The following is a 22,862-nucleotide window of genomic DNA, read 5'->3' on the forward strand; positions in this document are numbered from 1 at the left end:
CATCCAAATTGTCAAAAAGTGGGCGAGCGTGGTGCATTCGGACGCGGCTTCGACCGTGGTGGCCGCGGCGACCGTGGAGGCCCATGTGACCGTCGCCGCGCTAGACGCAGAGAGGAAGAAGAGAAGTGGGTCCTAGTCACGAAACTCGGCCGTCTGGTGAGAGAAGGCAAGATCAGGAGCCTCGAGCAAATCTACCTCCACTCGCTCCCAATCAAGGAGTATCAAATCATCGACACGCTTATCGACCACAAATTGAAGGACGAGGTTCAAGGCCTTCGTCGTCGTCGGTGACACGGACGGCCACGTGGGTCTTGGCGTTAAGTGCTCCAAAGAGGTTGCCACTGCCATCCGTGGCGCTATCATATTGGCGAAGCTGTCGGTGATTCCGGTGAGAAGGGGTTACTGGGGTAACAAGATCGGGAGGCCACACACCGTGCCGTGTAAGGTGACCGATAAGTGTGGCAGTGCCATCGTGAGGATGGTTCCGGCCTCACGTGGTGCCGGAATTATGGCGGCTAGGGTTCCAAAGAAGGTGTTGCAGTTTGCTGGTATTGACGATGTTTTCACATCTTCTCGTGGGTCGACCAAGACTCTTGGAAACTTTGTCAAGGCAACCTTTGAGTGTTTGTTGAAGACATATGGCTTCCTTACACCTGACTTTTGGAGGGAGACTCGCTTTGTGAAATCTCCATACCAAGAGTACACAGATCTTTTGACGGCAAAGCCCATCAGCAAGGCAGTCGTCACAAAAGTTGATCAAGTTGAGCCTTAAGCTACTTATGGCTGCATGGAGAGGAGAGCATTAGAATGAAAGGCATTTTGGTCGACTTTATAGTATAGCTTTGTTTGTTACAGACTTTTCTGTTTTTTATTGCTGCAGGACTAGTATGTTGCTATTTGGGGACAATTGTTTGCTTTAAAGTTTTACAATCAGAGTTTTCTTGAATGGATGTTTATTTATCATTGGCTAAAAAAAAATTGTCAAAAAGTGCTTAGCCATGATCCTGTTAAACCGGTGGCACATGTTCACCATTTGCCTTCAAAATCCTAACTTCTTGTTTCTTTTCTTATTTTATGATTTCGGGTCTCTCTTATTATCATTAGATCTTGATTTTTTTTTGTTTTAATTGTTCTTTTAGGTTTAAATAAGTGATTTGAAGAAGAGCTTCTATGTTTCTTTGGCTACTTGGAAGAAACTAAAAGGTATTATTTCTTTGGCTACTTGGAAGAAACAAGAAGGTAAAAATTTAGCTTTTATTGTGTTTTTTTCTCTGCTACTTTCTTTTCTTTTATTGGCACCAAATAGCCTTTATTATATCTACTTTGGAAAATATTGTGTTTAGGGTGATCGTCACTATAAGGTTAACTTTATTTTGCCGATGAACGACATTAAACATTTTTTACACTAAAAATAGAATTTAGTGATATTTATGGAATTTCAAACTACTGTCATATAAAATGTTTGTGCTGTAGGCTAGACATGAAATGCTCCACTTATAATATATAGCTTTCGTATAATCTTCATTTGTCAAATTTTTCTTTGGATTTATGTGCTCGAATTATGATAAAAATAATGTGAGATGTTATTCTGGCTTGAGTGATGATGCATGCTTGGACTTTACCTGTACTTCTTGGATTGGCTGCAGTAATTTTTTAGTACTGGGTTGTATAAATTATACTGCAGCTAGCTTCCATTGGATGAGAAACTAAAATAATGTACTTGTCAATTAAAAATAAAAAATAAAAAAAAATTGTCGAATAATTACACAGGGAATGGTGCAGACTTACACAGGTTCTTTTCAATGTGAATGGTGCAGACTTACACAAGTTCTCAACATTGCCATCAAAACCATTCAAGAATAAACATGGCCATTATATCAAATTGGTAAGTGTCACTTATGTGCCCGTCATTTGGTGGTTTTTCTAATTTGGATTCACGTGTTCCTTTTCTAACCAACCGAACCTTGCTTCTGATGATTTTTGGTCTTCTTAGTTTTCCACAAAAATAGAAAACCAAGTTCGGTCTTTCTTTCTTTATTCGCTTTCCATCAAGGCATAAATCAAAGGAGAGCACCCAGCTTCACAAAATGTGCAAATATATATGTATATATACACGTAGTTCAAGTGATTCTACTGAGAAATAGTACCCAAACCCCCCTACTTATTGAATTCACCATATTCCTACCAATCTATACTCTCCTGGTTGTTCCTTGAGAAATACAGAGATTTGAGCTTGACATACTTTTCCAATAGGATCCTTAAATATATACATATAATAATTTATTACTCCAGTTGTTTATATATGCTAAAATTATTCAAACTGCAAAATTCTAAATTCCAGTTCCTTGTTGGTCACCCGAAGCTATATGCAGAAATGGCGACTTCACCTTGGAAAATTTTATTTGTATAATCTTTAAAATTATTATTATTATTATTTCAAGAACTCTATATTTTTACCGCAGGAGTGATATGTCAATTAAGAAAATGTGAAGGTTACGCATGCTTACACCTTTGTACAGGCTACAGCAATTCCAACACGGTGAGGATTTTTCTTTTTCTGCTGTGCATATATTTAGCCATCTCCTTCACCACTGCGAAAGTGTTTTTTTTTTAATTTTTTAAAATTTTTTCCCTAGTGATGAAGGTTGAAATTAAGTTATTAAATAAAATAGAGGAGTTTAAGGAAATTAACAAGAATGTGCTTAATCGATCAAGTAGACGGTTAATTTATAAAAGAAATGCTTTGTGTGATTATCTGAAAATTGCAGAAACGCTATTAGTTTGTCATTTCTATTAACTTTCTTTCTCTGCAGCAAAATAATTAAACATTGGAAGTATGCATATAAATAAGGAGGCAACAAGGTTATTGGATTTCTTTAAGGGAATGAATGAAGTCAGTCCCTACACTAACTACTTGGCTGATGTCTTAGTAATTAATTGCTCAACATTATGATGTAGTTACTGGGAATCTAGTGAATAATTTTTAACAAGTAATTGTATTTTTACCTAGTTATCGTTCTTACTCTATTTAGAGTCATTAACTTATTATAAATAACCTTACCAAAAGAGAATAATCATTAACTCCCTTTTTTCTTATTTATATCTGTAGTTGAATAAACTGTATTTCTCTGGTATTTTTAAGGAAATAAACTACAACTTCCTTGTTCACTAATTTTTCTTTGAAATAACTGAGTTTACTTATAAATAGTGTATGAATATTTTTTCTTTAGAACAAAATAGATTTATTTATATTAACCATTGTTTCTCTAATGGTTGGGAATTGGCAGCTAATTTTTTCTCCCTTTTCCATGTATGCATATTTGCTCAATGTGTTTGAAGTGTTTATTCCTCAACTTCACTTGTATCCTAACCCATACAGTCTATTGAACGGAGAAGCTGCTGCTGTGATAACGCAATTATACTACTCATATTCAAAGAGGGAAAGACAGTCATCATTCTCAATTTAGCTTCTAGATTTATTAAATTTAGCCACAAGTAGTAGGCATTTGATTGGATGGTAGAAATTTTATGTATTGAATTTGGATTATTTAGTTATGAGAGTAGGATATCTCATATTTTGGCTATTGAAGTTGAATTTGTAATATATACTAATAATATTTAAATGTGAAATGAAAGATTTTGTGATATAAATTAATTTCTTTTTGTTATTTTGTGGTGCTTTTAATTTTACCAATAAATCAATAGGCAATGATTCAATTCAATTTTTTATTTTTTTAAAAATAAATTAACTAGTGATACCATGGTAACAGTAATCATAGACACTAATAAAATATCAATAACTACTAACACTATGGTGTCATAATATCGGTGATACTGTAGTAATAGTAATCACTGACACCACTTACAAGTGTCACTATTTTTCTGACTCCCAGATTACTGACACAATTAACAAGTGTCAGTGAAAGTAATTTCTGACACTATTCTAAAGTCAGTAAAGACCATTTTTCTAGTAGTGTATAACAAGTATTGTGGTTGAAGATTGTAAAGAGGTCTTCAAGGGCTTGAAGTCCTTGGTCGATGTTGGTGGTGGCACAGGAACTATGGCAAGAGCCATTGCTACAGCATTTCCTGATATAAAATGCATTGTTTTAATTTGCCTCTTATGGTGGATAATTTGGTGGGGGACTAATAATCTAGAATTTTTTTTGGAGTTTGAGGCAATACCTCCTGCAAATGTGGTTTTGCTCAAAGTAATTAAACAATGAATTTTATCTTTTACTTTTATCATCTATATGTCACTAAGAGTTTATAAGAAGTTGTAAAATTACCACTTGATGAACCAAGTGTTGATGTGAAAATCTGGTCGAGCTTATGATAGCGATTAGGTTGCCTTATCAGCTCTACAATTTGTTTTAATGGGGAATTGTCTACTACCATTTTGATGGAGTGGATATCATCAGCCACGTACGATCCGTTCCGTTGTCACCTGCAATGACTGAGAATTGTTAGTAATTGGGTTCTCTTATAAGAAACTTACGTCACTCCTCTCGTGATCTTTTTTTTTTTTTTTCGGTTCAAGGAAAACATTTTTTTCTCTTTTTTTGGAAGAAAATTTGTATATCTGGGAAAAAAAAAAAAACCTTTTTTTCTGGATTTTTTAGGGTTCGTATAGGCGCCCGAGATTATCGCGTCCTTTTCAATGCATGGCTGTTATCGGATTGAATGCGCCACTTAAATCGTAAATTAATGCGCTCGTTTACAAAATAGTTATTAAGTTGCGGTTACAACGCCCAGGTGTACATGGACGCTATGGTTAAATTTCTGGGAGGAGCTCGATAGTTCGAGTTTAACTGAGGTATCTGGAACGATCGACCAGGTTCTAGTCTCCTGGCCGATCTTGCACATGCAACCAGCTAGACTCCTCCTCAAGGCTTTAGATCACCCAAAGGTAATTCCAAGGTGAAGGGTGTAGGTTTTGTTCCATTCCATCAATATCTAGTAGCGGTATTTCCCTACCCCAAACACCGAGTTTAAATCTTGGGAAGTTAGAGGCCAAAAAATATAATTTATTTCTGTTCATCCTTCCATATCTTTGAAAGGAAAAAAAAAATTGTAAAATTAAGTAATTTTCCTTTAGTCCTTAAGTTTGTGTCAATTGCTCATTTAATACATATATCTTGAAAATTACCTAAAAATCCTTGCCTTGACTTTCTTAATTGTCGGATGTTTCTTTTCAACGTAAATAATATTATCATCTGATATAAAAATTCAAACACAATTGACTTGGAATAAATAGAAAGAAGAGAATAATTAATTAAGTAAATTCTAATAGAGCAAGTATATATTATAGAAGTTCTGGCAATTTTAAAAAATACAAAGCGTAGTTAACTAGATAATTGGCTCAAATTAAACCTTATGGCCTAAATGAGTATCTGACCTTTGCATTCCGATTATATTACAGATTCTTAATAACTGTTGCAATCTGACAAAATTAACTGATCAACATACCTAGTGGATTCTGCATGACTGGAGTGATGAAGAGAGCTTAAGATACTTAAAAAAAAAAATGTGAAGAATCAATTCCAAGCAAAGATGAGGGAAGAAAAGTGATTATAGATCATAGACATGGCCATCGAAAACCAAACGAAAGGCAAAGAAACAATGGAGACACAGCTATGCTTTGACCTGCTCATGGCGACTTTTCTCAATGGTAAAGAGGGGAGTGTCTATGACTGGAAGAAGCTCTTCTTGGCAGCAGGTTTCAGCCACTATAAGATAACTCCTAATCTGGGGCTATGGTCTCTCATTGAGGCTTACCCTTGATTGCATCCTGCTCTTTATAATTTATTTATGTGTTTGAGAAGCAATTAATTTGCGTGTTTCCGTTTACTTTTTTTTTCAATAAAAGCCCTCGCTATAACGAGATTCATCTAAATAAATAAATAAATAAAGGTCCACTCTAGTCATATTTGCATTGTATCCTTTTACCTCTCTGTGTTGTATATGTAATCTGTATATTCTTAGTTAAATAAATAAATGAAAATGTGATTGTTTAATAACATGACTGATTTTTGGACCATGATTCTGTCATTTCTACTGAGCAGAAAATTAAGTACAACGATGGAATTTTTTTTTTTAAATGAAAATTAAAATTACAACTGAGCAAGGGGTGCAGTGAGCTTTACCTGTCATAAAATGCATACAACTATGGCATTGAAGATTATAAGAATAAAAATAAAAGGAAACTTCATGATTCCAATAAACAAAAAACAATAAAATTTACTGCTAGGACATCCTTTGGCATCCTTAGACAATAAAACAATGGCGTGTTTAGACTATATAATTCGAATGGAAAATCAGATTGAATGATGGTGTTTACTTTCTAAAAATATAATTGATAATTAGAATCAATTTTATGGGACCCATAAAAAATGAGAATAAAGAGTGTAAAATCTATTCCCACCTTACCCATAGAAATATGATTCTTATTCTCTGAACTGACATATTTTTCTATGCCCCGTACAAATATTAAAAAAATAAAGATGAAACAAAATAACAAATAATTCCAAATAAATCATTTTCATATATTCAATATATGATAAAAAAATCATTTTCTTAGGCTCAATATTTAATAAACACACATTTATTTCTTTTAAAAATATTTGTTTGAGGGAAAGATGGGAAAGGTAATAGAGCGCCACGTGTCAGCCAATGGAATGATATCAGCACAATCGGAGGTACCCTACATAATCCGAGGTGCCCGACATGACTTGAGGTACCCCGTATAAATAGAGGTACCCTGCACAATTATAGGTATCCCACACAAATAGAGGTACCCCATACAAATAGAGGTACCCCATACAAATAGAGGTATCCCATACAGATAGGGGTACCCTGCGTAATAGGGGGTACCCCATGTAATTCGAGGTACCCGGCAAAGCGGATGCAAGAGAATCCACCGAAAATATCCGCCATGAGAAACGTCTCCGCCTCCTAAAAGATATCATTTGATTTTGTCAGAATTAAGAATCAAAAGCGACGTGCTAAAAGGAGGGACAGCCGTCTGCTACCTCTGCCAAAAGTGAAGGACACTGTCCCAAGGACAGTGGTCCCTAGCCGCCTACCCGACAGCTACTGCAGAGGTACCCTGGACCACTCTCCAGCGCACGCCACGTTTCCAAAAGATGAGATACGCCGCGAACATGCACATAACGGCCCCAAGAATCATAAAAGCGGTAAAAGGACGTTAGCCAAAAAGGGTATGCCACGTGGCAGCTAAGGTACTCCATATATAAAGGCGCCTAGGTTTCATTCTCCATCATGCTCTCATTCGCCCAAAAACACTCACACTCCAAAAAAGAGGTTTTCTTCAACCTTAAACCCTAATTTACAGAGGGCTAGCTAGCTCTCTTTGCAATAAAAGCTTGAGTTTGCTAACTTGAGCGTCGGAGTGTGAACGCCGGGGTACCCCTGGCTTCACCTCTAACCTCTATTTCATTGTTTTGCAGGCGTGAAGCTCATTTTGAAGGATACCTCTCTTGTTTCTGATCTTCCACCATTGTTACCACTCTCTCTCCCTTTCTCACCTCCCCGCATTTCAGATACACCGCACCGCACACAATAAACTAGTGAGGTACCCCATCTCCCCCAAAAATATAAATTCATTGTTGAAGATTGATTTTGGATTTTCCTACCCCAAAATCAGTTGAAAACAATTGGCGCCGTCTGTGGGGAGACGCACAAAAAGCCTCCTCCACGGTTACCAAACTAGTTGTTGTGTGTACTCCAATACATGGCACCCGACGTACCTCCCGAAGGTTTAATGGGGGATCCTACAAGGATGAGAGAGGACAGCAGCAGTGAAGGCAGTGATCCCGCGAGAAGGGTAGCCCGCATCAGTAAGGGCAAGAGTGTCAAGCAGTCGACGGGTGTTCGCCAAGAAGAAGAACCTATTTCGCACAAGCGTTTTGAGGATCTTGCTCACGCAATACTTAGGGCGGTTGGATCTCGGGCACCCGAAAGTTCACTTCCACCAGTGACGCTAGAAGCTCCACCACCTCAAACGGACGACCAAGCTATGGTCAGAAGAGGGGTACCCGAGGCCAGCAAGCCAAAGCCTAGGCCATCGGGTACCCGTTCTAAGTTTCAAACCATGGGCTCCCGCGACGAGCGTTCCACCGCCTCTTGCAATTCCCGCAGTAGCCAGGGTACGAGGCGTGCAAAGCGTACCCACGAGGATCTCCGTGAGAAGTTAAACGCCAAAAGGGCTTCTCAAATGGCGGCGACATCATCAGGTACACCGAGGGTACCCCTCGAACTTGTGGAAAAGATGGAGAACCTGGAAGCCCAAGTGAAGCTCCTCTCCGAGAAGCAAAACATCACAGCTGCACCAACGCCAATGACCTACCAATCGCCATTCACTATGGAGATTAGGACAGCAGCTCTCCCCGAGGCGTTTGCCATGCCTCAGATACCCCAATACTCGGGTACCACTGATCCCTCGGAGCATGCTGAGCTATACCGTGACCAAATGCTTATTAAGGGTGTAGATGAGAGCGCCATGTGTAGGATGTTTACACACACACTCACGGGCCCCGCGAAGTCATGGTTTCGCTCTTTGAAGGCGGGTAGCATATCTTCCTTACACCAATTGTTATCTGAATTTACTAAAGAGTTTTCCTATGCTTCCACTCAAGATAGGGTAGCCTCCAAACTTGCCTTTATCAAGCAAGGGGAAGCCGAGCCTTTGGCGGAGTATGTAAGTCGTTTCCACCAAGAGGTGCTGCGGACCGGAGCATTTGGAAACCAATACACATTGACACATTTTGAGAAAAATTTACGGTTGGGTAAGTTATGGCGTTCTTTTCAAAAGAAGCGTCCACTTTCATATGGGGAAGCCCGTTCTCGGGCGTTGCAACAAGTGGAGATGGACGAAAAATGCCAATTGAAGCGCCAAGAAGATAAGGCCGATGTTACAAAGAACAAGGAGAAGCCCAAGAGGGTGGAGGCCCCAATACCGCGGGTGCCCCGAGCACGGAGCCCTCCACGGGCTGCCTTGCGGGGACGAGGGTATAACCCTCAGGGTGCCTCAAGGGTACCCCAACCTCCAAGATCGCCACCACCGGATCAGCGAGAGCCACCGCCGAGGCCTCGGTATGAATCTTACCACCCACTGAATCGATCCCCAGAGCAGATCTTCTACCATATTCGGGATAGTGGCCTCCTCCGCCCTCCTAAGCCAATGAAGAAGTACCCCAACATGAAGCGTAGCCTGAAGTATTGCGAGTTCCATGAGGACTTTGGTCACAGCACAGCCGAGTGCTTCACCTTGCGAGAAGAAATTGAATCTTTGATTCTCAGCGGGTACCTCAAAGAATTTGTTGCTGGCATGAGAGAAGCTCAGAAATCTGCGGAACATGATAAAGGCAAGCGGGTAGCTGATGGCAGTCCCGAACGAGAGGTACCCCTTGGACACAAGAAAGGCGTGTATGTCCGAATGATCATGGGCGGACCGACTTTAGCGGGCCAATCTAGGAGGGCTATCAAAGGCTATGGTAGATCGTTGTCGATAACCACCAATATGGGCAGAGAAGTCAACCTTAATGAATGGGGTACACCGAAGGTACCCCACCATCCCCCGCCTATCCTTTTTACAGAAAAAGATGCGGAGGGCATCTCGTACCCCCACGATGATGCCTTCGTAATTACGTTGAAGGTTGCCACTGGTAAGGTAGCAAGAACTCTCGTAGATACCGGTAGCTCCGTTGACATCATTTTCAAAAGCGCCTTGGATCAGCTATTGATTGAGTCGCCAAAGATCACCCCATATGCTACGCCTCTTATTGGGTTCGCCGGAGATATGGTTATACCAAAAGGCATCATTACGCTGCCCGTTACACTTGGTAAGGTACCTCACCGTGTTGTTCATATGATTGATTTTCTTATTGTAGATCACCCGGGTGCCTACAATATTATATTGGGTAGGCCGTTCTTAGTAGCAACTAAAGCGGTGGTATCCATGCACTATCTCGCCATGAAAGTCCCGGCCGCCCAAGAAGTTATCACCATTAAAGGGGACCAGCAATCGGCTCGTGGATGTTATTCCGTGGCCTCCAAAGTCACTTACCAAATCGCTTCAGATCCGCCAATGAAGGGGTACCCTAGTGGCAGCCAGCCCACACCTTCCCCCTCAAAGCGAGCACTTGCTAGACAGCGAAGAACAGTACTGAAAAAATCTCCTCAAGTAGCCCACCCACGAGAAAAGTTGGAGTTTTCACCAAGGGAGATGGAAGCAGTTACGGGGGATAGCTCGAGGGTACCTCACGGGGACCAGGAGGAGCCCAGATGTGAAGTTGAGGCACCTTTGGATCCCCGAATATTGAAAGATGAAATGCGGGGTACCCCAGTTGAAGATCTTATTTCAGTCTCGATTTGCGCCACCGACCCAACAAAGACAGTGAAAGTAGGCTCCAACCTCTCGAAGGAACAAAGGGAGAAACTCATCACCTTCTTATGTGAGCACCTCGATGTATTTGCTTGGTCCCACTCGGATATGCCGGGTATCCCACATTCTCTCTCATGTCACAAACTCAATGTCAGCCCGCATAATAAACCGGTCAAACAGAAGCGTCGCGCCTTCAATCAAGAGAGGTACGATGCAATTGAACAAGAGGTAGACCGCCTATTAGTAGCACGGTTTATTCGGGAAGCAGTGTACCCCGATTGGGTGTCCAACGTTGTTCTTGTCAAGAAATCAAACGGAAAGTGGCGCATGTGCGTGGACTTCACCGACTTGAATAAGTCCTGCCCCAAGGATAGCTTCCCGCTTCCTCGGGTGGACCAGCTGGTTGATGCAACAGCGGGGCATGAAATGCTTAGTTTTATGGACGCCTTCTCCGGGTACAACCAAATCCCGATGTACGAACCCGATCAAGAGAAAACAGCCTTCATCACCAACCGGGGGTTATACTGTTATAAGGTTATGCCGTTTGGTTTGAAGAATGCCGGGGCTACCTACCAGCGGCTAGTGAACAAAATTTTTAAAGAACAAATCGGGCGCACCATGGAGGTGTACATAGACGACATGATCACCAAATCGGTGCATGCGGGGGAACACCTGGGGCACCTCAGAGATATCTTTACCGTTTTGAGAAAACATCAGATGCGGCTAAACCCTGAAAAATGTGCATTCGGGGTAACCTCGGGAAAGTTTCTCGGTTTCATGGTACAACAACGGGGGATTGAAGCCAACCCCGATAAAATTCGCGCAGTTCTTGACATGAAATCGCCAAGCACCATCAAGGAGGTTCAAAGCTTGGCAGGCCGGGTAGCTGCTTTGAGCCGCTTTATCTCCAAGGCTACCGACCGGTGTAAGCCCTTTTTCAAAGCTTTGAAGACCGGTAAAAAGCTCCAATGGACACCCGATTGCGAAGAGGCTTTCCAAGAACTGAAGGGGTACCTCGTGAATGCTCCACTACTTGCCAAACCTGAGCCGGGAGAGGTGCTGCTGCTATATCTCGCCGTATCCGAGCATGCCACCAGCTCTGTCTTACTCCGAGAGGAAGATAATGGGGTACAACGACCTATTTACTACACTAGTAAGGCTATGGTTGATGCCGAAAAAAGGTACCCCACCTCTGAGAAGATCATTTTGGCATTGGTTGTCTCCGCACGGAAGCTCAGACCATATTTTCAGGCTCACACCATTGCAGTCGTCACCAACCTTCCCCTCCGGCAAATCCTTCAGAAGTTAGACATGTCCGGAAGGCTTCTCCGATGGTCCCTCGAATTAAGTGAGTTCGACATCATCTTCAAGCTTCGTTCGGCGATTAAAGCTCAGGCCATTGCTGATTTCATTGCGGAATTCGCCAATGACTCAAGTGGTGAAGGCGATCTGAGATACCTGTTAGATACCCCACCTACCGATGAAGAGGAGCAGGTCTGGGAAATATATGTGGATGGTTCCTCTAACTCACACGGAAGTGGCGCGGGAGTTATTATAATCGACCCGAACAAGGTGAAAATATGCTACGCCCTGCAATTCGGATTCAAGGCTTCAAACAACGAAGCCGAGTACGAGGCAATCATAGCGGGGTTGAGGATGTCGAAGGCTTTGGGAGCAAAAAGGGTACACGTCAAGAGCGACTCACAGTTGGTGGTAAGCCAGATTACCGCACAATATCAAGCGAAAGAGGAAAACATGAAGGGGTACCTCGAAAAAACCAGAGAGTTGATGTCCCAATTTTGCGAGGTTAAAGTGGAAAGGGTACCCCGACTGGAGAACAGCGAAGCCGATACCCTAGCGAAAATGGCGTCCCTTGGTGTAGCTCAGTCAGCCGGCCCCATCACAACAGAACACATACCCGCCCCCAGCATTGATCTCCTAGAGCCGTTGGAAGTAGGATCACTGTCCAACGAGGTACTTTGGATGGAGCCTATCATAAGGCACCTCAAGGATGGAGACCTCCCCTCAGATAAAAGTGAAGCGAGAAGACTAAAGTATAAAGCTGCCCGGTATTGCCTGATCCAGGATACCCTATACAGAAGAGGGTTCACTCTTCCTTACCTTAAATGCTTGGGAAGCGACGAGGCCGAGTATGTCATGAGGGAGATACATGAGGGGATTTGTGGCAATCATTATGGAGCACAATCACTGGCGCAAAAAGCTCTCCGTCAGGGGTACTACTGGCCAACCATGCGGGAAGATGCCAAGAATATGGTACGAAACTGTGACAAATGCCAAAGGTTCGCCAGGGTACCCCACCTACCCCCAGAGAAGCTAACAGTTATATCTTCCCCTTGGCCCTTCGCTATGTGGGGAGTGGACCTCATTGGCCCGTTACCTACCGGGAAGGGGCAAGCAAAACATGCAATCGTGGCGGTAGATTATTTTACAAAATGGGCGGAAGCGGAGCCACTAACAAGCATCACAGAAAGGAAAACCACCGAATTCATTTGGAAGAACCTCATTTGCAGATTTGGAATCCCTTATGCAATTATCAGTGATAACGGCAAGCAATTCGATAATGAAAAATTTCGAAGCTTTTGTTCGGAGTTGGGGATAGCCAACCGATTTGCTACACCTGCCCACCCCCAATCTAATGGGCAAGTCGAAGCCGTTAACAAGATTATCAAAGGTATCCTGAAGAAGAAGCTAGAGGAAAGAAAGGGAGCATGGGTAGACGAGCTACCTGGCGTACTGTGGGCATACCGGACTACTCAAAACACCTCCACCAGGGAGACCCCGTTTTCCCTCGCATTCGGTGTTGACGCAGTGATTCCTGCAGAAATCGGGGTACCCTCTCACAGGGTTGAATACTTCGATGAGGCCGAGAACACCTCCTTGGTTGCTTCAAACCTTGATTTGGTGGCTGAAAAAAGGGCTAGAGCAGAACTGAGGACAGCCATATATCAGCATCGCATTTCGGGTCTATATGAAAAAAGGGTACGCCCTCGATCCTTCAAGAAAGGAGACTTGGTCTTGAGAAGGGTAACTCAGAACACTAGGGTACCCTACGAAGGTGCTTTCGGGGCAAATTGGGAAGGACCTTACCGCATCGACAAACCCGTTGGGACAGGTGCATACAGGCTACTCCACATGGATGGCACAATTGTGAGGCACCCCTGGAACGCTGCAATGCTACGGAAATATTACTAAAGGACAGTGTCTCAACCTTTAGTCTTTTGCTGTTATTTGCTTTCTTTAATGTTTTTGTGTGATAGGCCAAATAGGGTACCCCAAATGCCCTATGTTGTTCAGTTACAACTTTAGAGTTTCTTTAATTTTCAAATGAAAAGAATAGGAGGTCTTGCGGTCTCCCATTCTCCTCAGGGTAACAAAGCTAAGTCATGTATTGATCAACGCTTTCGTTATCTATAAATGCATTTTCTTTCTCAACAAATATGATGTGAGTTCTTTCTTTATTTTTCGCCACTTCGATCTTAGAATGCAGATTACATTCATTTATCGCCATTAATATACCCTCGCATCTGGTTATATGCAATTCTCGCCATACGCTTGTCAGTTATGACTAACCTATCACAGGACCAGCCAAGGTACTTGATATGCCTAGATCGTGACGATCTGTGTAAAGCCAAGATAGGCAATGGAGTGAACAGCCTAGGGGTAGCCTTTCTGCGGAAGCATGACAAAGCTACCTAGACAAAGAGAGGGAGGGTCAAAGAAGACCCGAGGGTGAAGAAAAACCGGCATACCCTAGCGGCACGAAGTTCGGCTTAGGTATGAGAACACCCACACCTCCGTCCTCGTACTTTTGCAAAGTATGGGATAAGCTATTCAAAAATTCGGAGAGCACTTCGAAAGAATAAGAAATTGATTGGTTGGACCAATTGCGCACTTTCAATTTTTGATCGAGATGTCGCGACGATGTTTTGATTACCTATTTGTGGAAAATCCGCCATGGTTGCCGAGGAGGGCATGCACCAAATTCGCCGCTCAGTGTAAACCAGCAGGCGCCTGATGTTGAATACTTGTTAAGGTACCAGGGGTACCCCATTTTAAAAAAAAAAATGATGAAATGAGAGGTACCCTAGGAATTTGTAAGATAACAGTTTAGCCAAGCATTCATTTGCAGAATAATGCAAAGTACAAGAGGACTAGATGGTATGATATCATAACAAAAGAGAAGTCTCAATAAAACAAAATATCCCGAGAAACCAAAAAGAAATAAACAAGGTCCAAATAGCAAAATGTGGATAGATCCGATAAACAAGAGCACAGTGAGAAGGCTACACCGAGGGGGGAACGCGATCCCCAACATCCGTCTCTAGAGGGCGATCGGCAGAAGACTCCGAGGTACCCGGAATATGAGCCGCCGAAATAGGGGCATCCGAGGCGGGCAACGACTGAGGCTGATGGGGTACCCCAGGCGACCCAGAAGGGGTACCCGACCGTGCCTGGGAAGACTTCTTCCGCTCCGCAATTGTCTTCAGAATGGCAGCCTTGTTGACGAATTTCTGCACGCGGGGTACCTCCAACGCCGGATCCACACTCCACACCTCCGTCATGATGAGTGAGAATGCATCCTCCGCCATCGTCTTTTGCCGAGATAGCAGATCCCCGTTGGTGGCCCTCAACTCCTCACAATCCTTCTCCACCCTAGCTTTCTCTCCCGATAGGCCAGCAATGCGTTCTTGCAGAGTTTTAACTTCTCGAGCGAGCTGATCCTCACGAGATTGACGGCTTTGAAGCTCACTCCTTAACTTGTCGACCTCTGACTGTGCGGCAACAAGGGAGTCGAGATCCGGAAGGCAGTGGCTAAAGAGAAAAGATGCCTGCGGGTCATGCAAGACATGTTAAATATATGTGTATGGCGAAAAGATCAAATAAGTAAAAAAAAAAAAATGATGAAGAGTACACCCAGGGTACCCCAAGAAAGCCTACCTCTTGGGTAGCCCTAAGTGCTTGACCATAACGCTGGCTCAAGCTCATCTTGTCAACCTCTTCAGCAACCTCGGAGGTAACATTTTCAGCAGAGTAGTAAAAGTGGCGAGCCAAGTGCGAAACCTCCTTGTTAGAAGCCGGGTCTAAGTCACCCTCACGTAACTCATCGGGGAAAGTAGAAACCAGCCCGAATTTTCTCTTCTTCGAGCGAGGGGTACCCTTTGACCCGCTGTGGGAGGTACCCTGAGATTTCCCCTTTGGACCGGGAGCTCGAGGAGGTCGGGAGCCTTTCGGGGGTACCGCCGAATCCTGAGATCCGGAAGCACCGCCCACTACCGCTTGGAAGAAGGCGTCGAAAGCATCACCCGTCGATTCCATGACTGCACCCAATGCACAAAAGTTATGTTAGCTGGACAAGTACTAAGTACTGCAAAAGTAAAAATAAGAAATGGAAAGCGGAGAAGCGAAACGAAGAATGCAATAATAATGGGGTACCCCAGTCCCATAAGTAATAATAGGATACCCCCCGACACCCAAATCATACATGAGTCACCCCCAGGAGCAGATGTAGGACTTCGGTCAATCAGCCCCGCTCTCCATAATCGGCTCTCCTCCAGCACATCACTACCCCTCTGTGCACCTCGAAGCCTGTCCATAAATTTCTTCACCTCTCTCCCCACCTCCTGAACTGGGCATGATCCTTTAGCCCATGTCACACCTGTGAAAGCATAAAGAACTCAAGGTTAGTGAGACATTGAGGCGAAAGATTCCGATTAAAAACCATAAGTAAGGGAGATACTTACAGTCTACATTGAAGGAATGAGAAACCTCCACGGGGTCGCCCTTCTCACCTAGAGTCTCTGTCCCCCACCTACCCTCAGCGACAAACCATCCCTTTCGGTAACCCTTCTTCAAGGCGGGGTTCCCCTCAACGATGTGGCCATGATCACCCCAGGGAGAGAAGTAAGCAATGCCGGGACCCTTAGGCTTCTTGAATTGGTAAAGGCCCCTCAACTCCCGAACAGAAATGTCGCGCTTCACGACCTCCAACCATAACACATGTAAGCCCGTCAGTGTCCTCCACCCTGGAAGGGACAGCTGCCCAGGAGCTACCCCCAAGTAATTAAACATTTTCATAAAGAATGGTTGGAGGGGCAGGCGGAGTCCTAGATCGAAGAGGTCGATATGGAGAGCAATCCCATCAGACTTTGGACACTCGGGTCGCTCATTCACATGGGGTACCCTAAGCTGGACAGACGGAGGAATATTGTATTTGGCTCTAATTTGCTCCAACTCCCCCAAAGTAGCCCTCCTAATGCCTAGGGAAAAAGGGTTGCTAGATTTTGAAGGTGTGGCAGGGGGAGATTTAGGCGGCTGGTCCGAGGAACGAGCTGGAACCTTAGGCTTGGTTGGCTTACCCTTCTTTCGAGGATGAGGGGTAGGCCGTCTACTAGGAAAGCGTGGGCTGACACGAGGGGTACTCCTAGGAGGAGGGGGCTCAGAACGAGAATTGCAACTCCTAGAGGAATTAGGAGGGGACCGATCCCCCTCGCTGATGGAGATGTGGGAAGGGGAACCCGCAGGAGGGTTGTCAACCCTACTAGCCCCAACTTTACGTCGCTTCATCGGGGGTCCCGTGTGCTTTTTGCCCATCTACTTTTACCCAACAACACACCCACAAGTTCCCCAACAGCACATCCACAAGCCCCCAACAGCACATCCACAAGTTCCCCAACAATACACCCAACGATACACCCAACAACATATCCACAAGCCCCCAACAACACATCCAACAAGCCACATGTTTTCCAAACAGCAATATATCCATACCAAGCACCATCCACCACACATCAACCACCAAATGCAAACACCAACCAACAAAACAAAAAAAAAAAAAAACAACAAAAACCAAAAACAAAATTTTCTCAGAGTATGCAAAATAGCGCCACTGTGAATGCGCCAAAGGAGGAGAAGCGAGGAGGGATACCTGTGATTCACCAATTCAACAGATCGGGATTGATAATCGCGGCGAAATGAAGCTGCAGGCAACCAAAAATAGTGGGTAAAAATATGCAAGTATAAAAACAAAAATAAGCTTAAATATATATAGTTATTTATAAACAAATGAATAAATAAAATGAAGAACGAAGAAGCTGCAGCAACCGGCGTCGGCTGTCATGGCTGCAACCACCGAGAACCGACGCCGGAGATCACGAGAAGGATGCCGGAAACCGCCAAAGGAGGACGCCAGCCAAAAAAAAAAAAAAAAAAAAAAAGAAAACGAAGAACAGAGAAGACAACACGGAAGAGGGGACTGCAGCCACCAAACCGACGTCGGCTGTCGTGGCTGCAAGCACCGAACCGACGCCGGCTGCAACCACACCAAACCGACGCCGGAAATCATAGAGAAAAGCACCGGTCGAAACAAAAAAAAAAAGAGAAAAATCGAGAAGCTACAGCCGCTAAACTAACGCCGGAAACCACCAAACCGACGCCGGCTGCCGCGGCTGCAGCCACCGAACCAACGCCGGCCGCAACCACACCAAACCGACGCCGGAAATCACAGAGAAAAACACCAAGCCGAAACGGAAAAGAGAAGAAAAGGGAAGGAAGAGAGAAAGCACCAAGGGAAAAATAAAGAAACGATGAAGGAGGGGTTACCGTGTGTATCGCCGGACTGAGATCTCGCCGTGAACCGCCGGAAATCGCCTTGAACTGACCAGATCTGGAGCCCAAAACCGCCACTGCAGCAGCCGAGATCCACGCCGGAAAACGTACCAGATCAACGCCGGCCGAGAGAGAAAGAGAAAGAAGAAAGAAAGAAAAGGAAGAAGGAAAAGAGAGAAAAAGGAAGGAGAAACGTGAGAAAGAAAATGGGAAAGAAATAAAAGAAAAAGAGTAAAGGGAGAGTAAAGCCTAGGGAAGATGAACAAGGCTAAAAAAAAAAAAAAAAAAAAAAAAAAAAAAAAAAAAAGAGTAAAGAAATTTTTATTTTTACCTGTGATAATGTTGATCCAGCTAGAAGAAGAGACGAAATTATGGAAGAAAAAGGCTACTGGAAATAATCAATTTTTGGGAGTTCGTTTGGGGATTTTCAAAACTTTGACACACGTCAGGAGTTTTAAATTCAACCTGACAGAACACGTTGCTCAAGAAAGGAGTTCAGGGATGTTTGAGTGAGATTTGTATTTTCAAAATTCAAACTGCGTGTCAGACGGCTGCCACTTCCCAAGAAAAAGGAGAGAGACATATGAAGACAACTGTTCGTTCTCATCGTGTAAAAAAAAAAAAAAAAAAAAAAAAGCGGGAAAAGGAAAAGACAAAGAGAAGATTTTTAGTTTGAAGTACACAAAGTTTAGTCAAGGGAAGAAGCTAAGCAAGGTACCCTCCGGTCCAGCCGCATCGCCACGTGTCACTCATATAATAAGTTTCTTTTGCCTCCAATACTTCTCGCCAAAAAGAAACTAGGGGGATGTTGTTTGAGGGAAAGATGGGAAAGGTAATAGAGCGCCACGTGTCAGCCAATGGAATGATATCAGCACAATCGGAGGTACCCTACATAATCCGAGGTGCCCGACATGACTTGAGGTACCCCGTATAAATAGAGGTACCCTGCACAATTATAGGTATCCCACACAAATAGAGGTACCCCATACAAATAGAGGTACCCCATATAAATAGAGGTATCCCATACAGATAGGGGTACCCTGCGTAATAGGGGGTACCCCATGTAATTCGAGGTACCCGGCAAAGCGGATGCAAGAGAATCCACCGAAAATATCCGCCATGAGAAACGTCTCCGCCTCCTAAAAGATATCATTTGATTTTGTCAGAATTAAGAATCAAAAGCGACGTGCTAAAAGGAGGGACAGCCGTCTGCTACCTCTGCCAAAAGTGAAGGACACTGTCCCAAGGACAGTGGTCCCTAGCCGCCTACCCGACAGCTACTGCAGAGGTACCCTGGACCACTCTCCAGCGCACGCCACGTTTCCAAAAGATGAGATACGCCGCGAACATGCACATAACGGCCCCAAGAATCATAAAAGCGGTAAAAGGACGTTAGCCAAAAAGGGTATGCCACGTGGCAGCTAAGGTACTCCATATATAAAGGCGCCTAGGTTTCATTCTCCATCATGCTCTCATTCGCCCAAAAACACTCACACTCCAAAAAAGAGGTTTTCTTCAACCTTAAACCCTAATTTACAGAGGGCTAGCTAGCTCTCTTTGCAATAAAAGCTTGAGTTTGCTAACTTGAGCGTCGGAGTGTGAACGCCGGGGTACCCCTGGCTTCACCTCTAACCTCTATTTCATTGTTTTGCAGGCGTGAAGCTCATTTTGAAGGATACCTCTCTTGTTTCTGATCTTCCACCATTGTTACCATTCTCTCTCCCTTTCTCACCTCCCCGCATTTCAGATACACCGCACCGCACACAATAAACTAGTGAGGTACCCCATCTCCCCCAAAAATATAAATTCATTGTTGAAGATTGATTTTGGATTTTCCTACCCCAAAATCAGTTGAAAACAATATTATTTATTTTGATAACAAAAAAATATATGATCTTAAATAAGGATATTTCTATAACTTATTAACAATCCATTACCTCATGATTAATAGTCTGTGTAATGGTAAAACAATGAAAGGATGCTTGTTTATTAGTTATTCTAATTTTTGAACCATGATTCCTTCATAATTTATGTTTCCCCTTGAGCAAAATACTCGTACTGACATTTAAGTAGTTTGATATTGAAGTTTTATTTTTATTTTTTTCCTTTCGGAACGATTATCTCCAAGTGTAATTGTTAAAAGTTATTTAATTGGAATATAAAATTATTGGCTATTTGAAATTCATGATAGAAAGTAGAAACAAAACAAGTCATTTGAAAATAACTCCACTATTTTAATTTTTAATGTTTCATACGTGAAGCCCGAGATTTTAGCTCCAAGGGCCGATGAGTCCATCTTCGGCCCAAGTACAGTTTTTGGTTAGAAACAAATTTTCGACCATGAGTCCATGGACTTCGGTGTTCAGAACAATCCTTATTTCATTGGTTAATGTAATTCACATATTTTTTTGAAGACAGAATAAATATGCAATCGGGATTATATTTAACAAGCATAATTAATACACCCTAATTCTCTCTCTCCTTTTAAAATAAAACCTTGAGGCAAGTAAATTAAAAGTGAGAAATCTTTACAAACAAAGGGAGGGATATAACAACCTTACCCCACAACATAACTTACAAAAAAGAAAATTATCCCATAAAAAAAAAAAAAAAAACTAATACTGGTGAAATCGATAATTGGGGAATCCCATCTGATCATGAAGAAGCAAACTAGATACCTCAGTAGGAGGGGAGCTCTACTATTGAACATTTGCATTTCATCCACGAGAAACATGAGAAAAATAATGTTCATTGAAGCCATCTTACTCGAGCGGAGTTGATACGAGTCATTATGAATCCAAGACACTGCAGAACTATAGCACTCTCAACCGAAAGGAAAAAACAGCCCTTGTCAAAAGCAAACTCGAGAGCATGAAGAATAGCTTGAATCTCAGCAAATTAACTAGAGCGAATGCCCAAAGAATTGGCAAAGCCGCCATAAAAGATGTCCGAGCTGTCACAAACCATCATTATTGGCTTTAATCCAGCAAGATTAAGGGGCGAGCCGGAGCACAGGAGTGACCTTATTAGGAGCCTTACTGAAACTAATCTGGAAGCCAATAACAAATCAGATTGCAAAAAAGATAAAGCCAGGCCAAGAAGGGCCAAGAAGCTGAACTTGAGCACGACAATTGAAAATAATATTTGGAATCCAAGTTGAAGAGATTCCATCATTTCATGGACCGCATCATTACGAGCCTACCAAAGACCATGTAAGATACAAACCACCAAGCACCCAAACATTATGAACTCGAGACGAAAAGCACTTGGTAACAAGCAAATTCCACGAGTCACCGAGATTGTCAGGATCGCCAACACTAACTTTTGAAGAGATTAAAACACCGAGCCCAAATAGATTTAGCAACTGCACATTTTGTAAATATATTAATGGCATAATTTATTTACATATTTTATCCTCTAATCTTAGATTTATTAGATTCTTTTACTTATGATTTTAGTTAATTTATTTTTATTAAACAGGCTAATAAATTAACATTTAGATATAAACCGAGCTTAAAACAACAAAACTTGAAGTAAATTAAAGATTATAGGATTTTTCATTCGCGGGCTTAAGCTAAATTTTAATTATATTTGTTGGCCCAATTTATTATGTAAACGAGTGAGGAATAAAAGCTTATATTAAATGGCTTGATTTGAAGCCTAAGTGAGAAGCACATGAGCCAATGGAAGCGAGTAGGGATGGCAATGGGCACCGCCCGCAGCGGGTTTGCCATTACCAAACCCAAACCCGCACAAAATTTAAATTACTAAACCCACCCGCAGCCCGCAGCGGGTTTTAATTTTTTTAAAAAAACCCACCCGCAGCGGGTTTTAACAATTACCAAACCCGCAATGGTATCCGGCGGATTTTTTGCGGGTTTCCGTATTTAAAATCACAAATATTTAATATATAAATTTATAATAATAACCTCAAATTCCATATAACATATTCAATTTTATATTTAAACAATGTAAATGAAAAATTAAAATTTCCACATCAATTCAACACAAATTCTCAAATTTAAGTATAAATTATACAAATCTATTTAAAAAACACAAACTAATATCTAAAAATAATAATTACATTTCATATTATCATTTAAAACAAGATCAAAGAGAATATATTTATTTTGTTCACCACCATAAGCACCCATCTAACACAATGCCTAAAATAATAATTAAGATTAATATTTTCAAATACTAATTCGAATGGAAATGCCTTTAGTTTTCTTTAGTTTATGACTTTAGAATAAGAGATGAGCCATATACACACATACACAACTTTGAACATTTGGCTATTTGGTAATTTGATTAATTACATTATTTTCTTTATATATTTTTATATTTAAATTAAATTAAAAATATTTGAAAAAAATTATTGCGGGTTTGGTGGATATCCATGCGGGTATCCACCGGGTATAAGGTTAATACCAAACCCACCCGCATCCATATGCGGGTTTTAATTTATAATACTAAACCCGCCCGCAACGGATAAAATTACCCGCAACGGGCGGATTTTGGCGGGTGGGTTTGGACGGGTTTGCGGGTTTGCGGGTACAATTGCCATCCCTAGAAGCGAGGCAATTGAATTCCCTTTTCAGATTTTAAGTCGGTGGACAAAAGCGAAGTATGGCCCCTATTACAAAAGCAAAGCATTATTCACGTACCAAGTAGACACACGGAGACGAACACAGAGAAGCCGCCGAGAGCAATTGAAGAGCAGCGGTCACGGGTTTTGTCTACTCTGTTATTCACTACTCAATTATGTATAATTAATTTTTTAACTAGCGTTAATGATAAAGTCTTGTTCAATGAAATAATTTATTTTTAT

The 22,862-nt window shown here is 42.4% G+C and overlaps 2 protein-coding genes and 1 pseudogene across 3 annotated transcripts; 2 read left to right on the forward strand and 1 right to left on the reverse strand.

Moving 5' to 3' along the window:
* Window positions 1-960, forward strand: LOC127902068 (40S ribosomal protein S2-4-like; annotated as a pseudogene).
* A 6,793-nt stretch (window positions 961-7,753) lies between these two features.
* On the forward strand, window positions 7,754-13,618 carry LOC107175134 (uncharacterized). Its single transcript, XM_015526509.2, has one exon. The coding sequence runs from the start codon at window positions 7,754-7,756 to the stop codon at window positions 13,616-13,618; it is 5,865 nt and encodes a 1,954-aa protein (XP_015381995.2).
* Window positions 13,619-14,590: 972 nt separating this feature from the next.
* On the reverse strand, window positions 14,591-18,297 carry LOC102628444 (uncharacterized). 2 transcript variants are annotated; one of them, XM_052440410.1, is made up of 6 exons: window positions 18,026-18,297; window positions 17,352-17,403; window positions 16,168-17,017; window positions 15,909-16,082; window positions 15,365-15,744; window positions 14,591-15,255 (listed from the first exon to the last, which is right to left on the reverse strand). In XM_052440410.1, exons 3-6 carry the CDS (start codon window positions 17,015-17,017, stop codon window positions 14,710-14,712), a joined length of 1,950 nt encoding a protein of 649 aa, XP_052296370.1. In that variant the 5' UTR covers window positions 17,352-17,403; window positions 18,026-18,297; the 3' UTR covers window positions 14,591-14,709. The 2 variants fall into 2 exon arrangements, with proteins under 2 accessions (XP_052296370.1, XP_052296371.1); XM_052440411.1 differs by having other exon boundaries at window positions 16,168-17,020.
* Between the last annotated feature and the right edge of the window lie 4,565 nt (window positions 18,298-22,862).

The sequence above is a fragment of the Citrus sinensis genome, chromosome 5 (genome assembly GCF_022201045.2).
Source record: "Citrus sinensis cultivar Valencia sweet orange chromosome 5, DVS_A1.0, whole genome shotgun sequence".
In the NCBI taxonomy this organism is placed as follows: domain Eukaryota; kingdom Viridiplantae; phylum Streptophyta; class Magnoliopsida; order Sapindales; family Rutaceae; genus Citrus; species Citrus sinensis.

What these genes read in the sequence shown, in the direction of transcription:
- LOC102628444 (XM_052440410.1), bottom strand. Translation starts at nt 17,017, where the DNA reads ATGGGCAAAAAGCACACGGGACCCCCGATGAAGCGACGTAAAGTTGGG. An exon ending in TGCTCCTGGGGGTGACTCAT is followed by an intron (nt 15,745 to 15,908) that starts GTATGATTTGGG and finishes CATTGGGTGCAG; the next exon opens with TCATGGAATCGACGGGTGAT. An exon ending in CACTTAGGGCTACCCAAGAG is followed by an intron (nt 15,256 to 15,364) that starts GTAGGCTTTCTT and finishes CATGACCCGCAG; the next exon opens with GCATCTTTTCTCTTTAGCCA.
- LOC107175134 (XM_015526509.2), top strand. Translation starts at nt 7,754, where the DNA reads ATGGCACCCGACGTACCTCCCGAAGGTTTAATGGGGGATCCTACAAGG.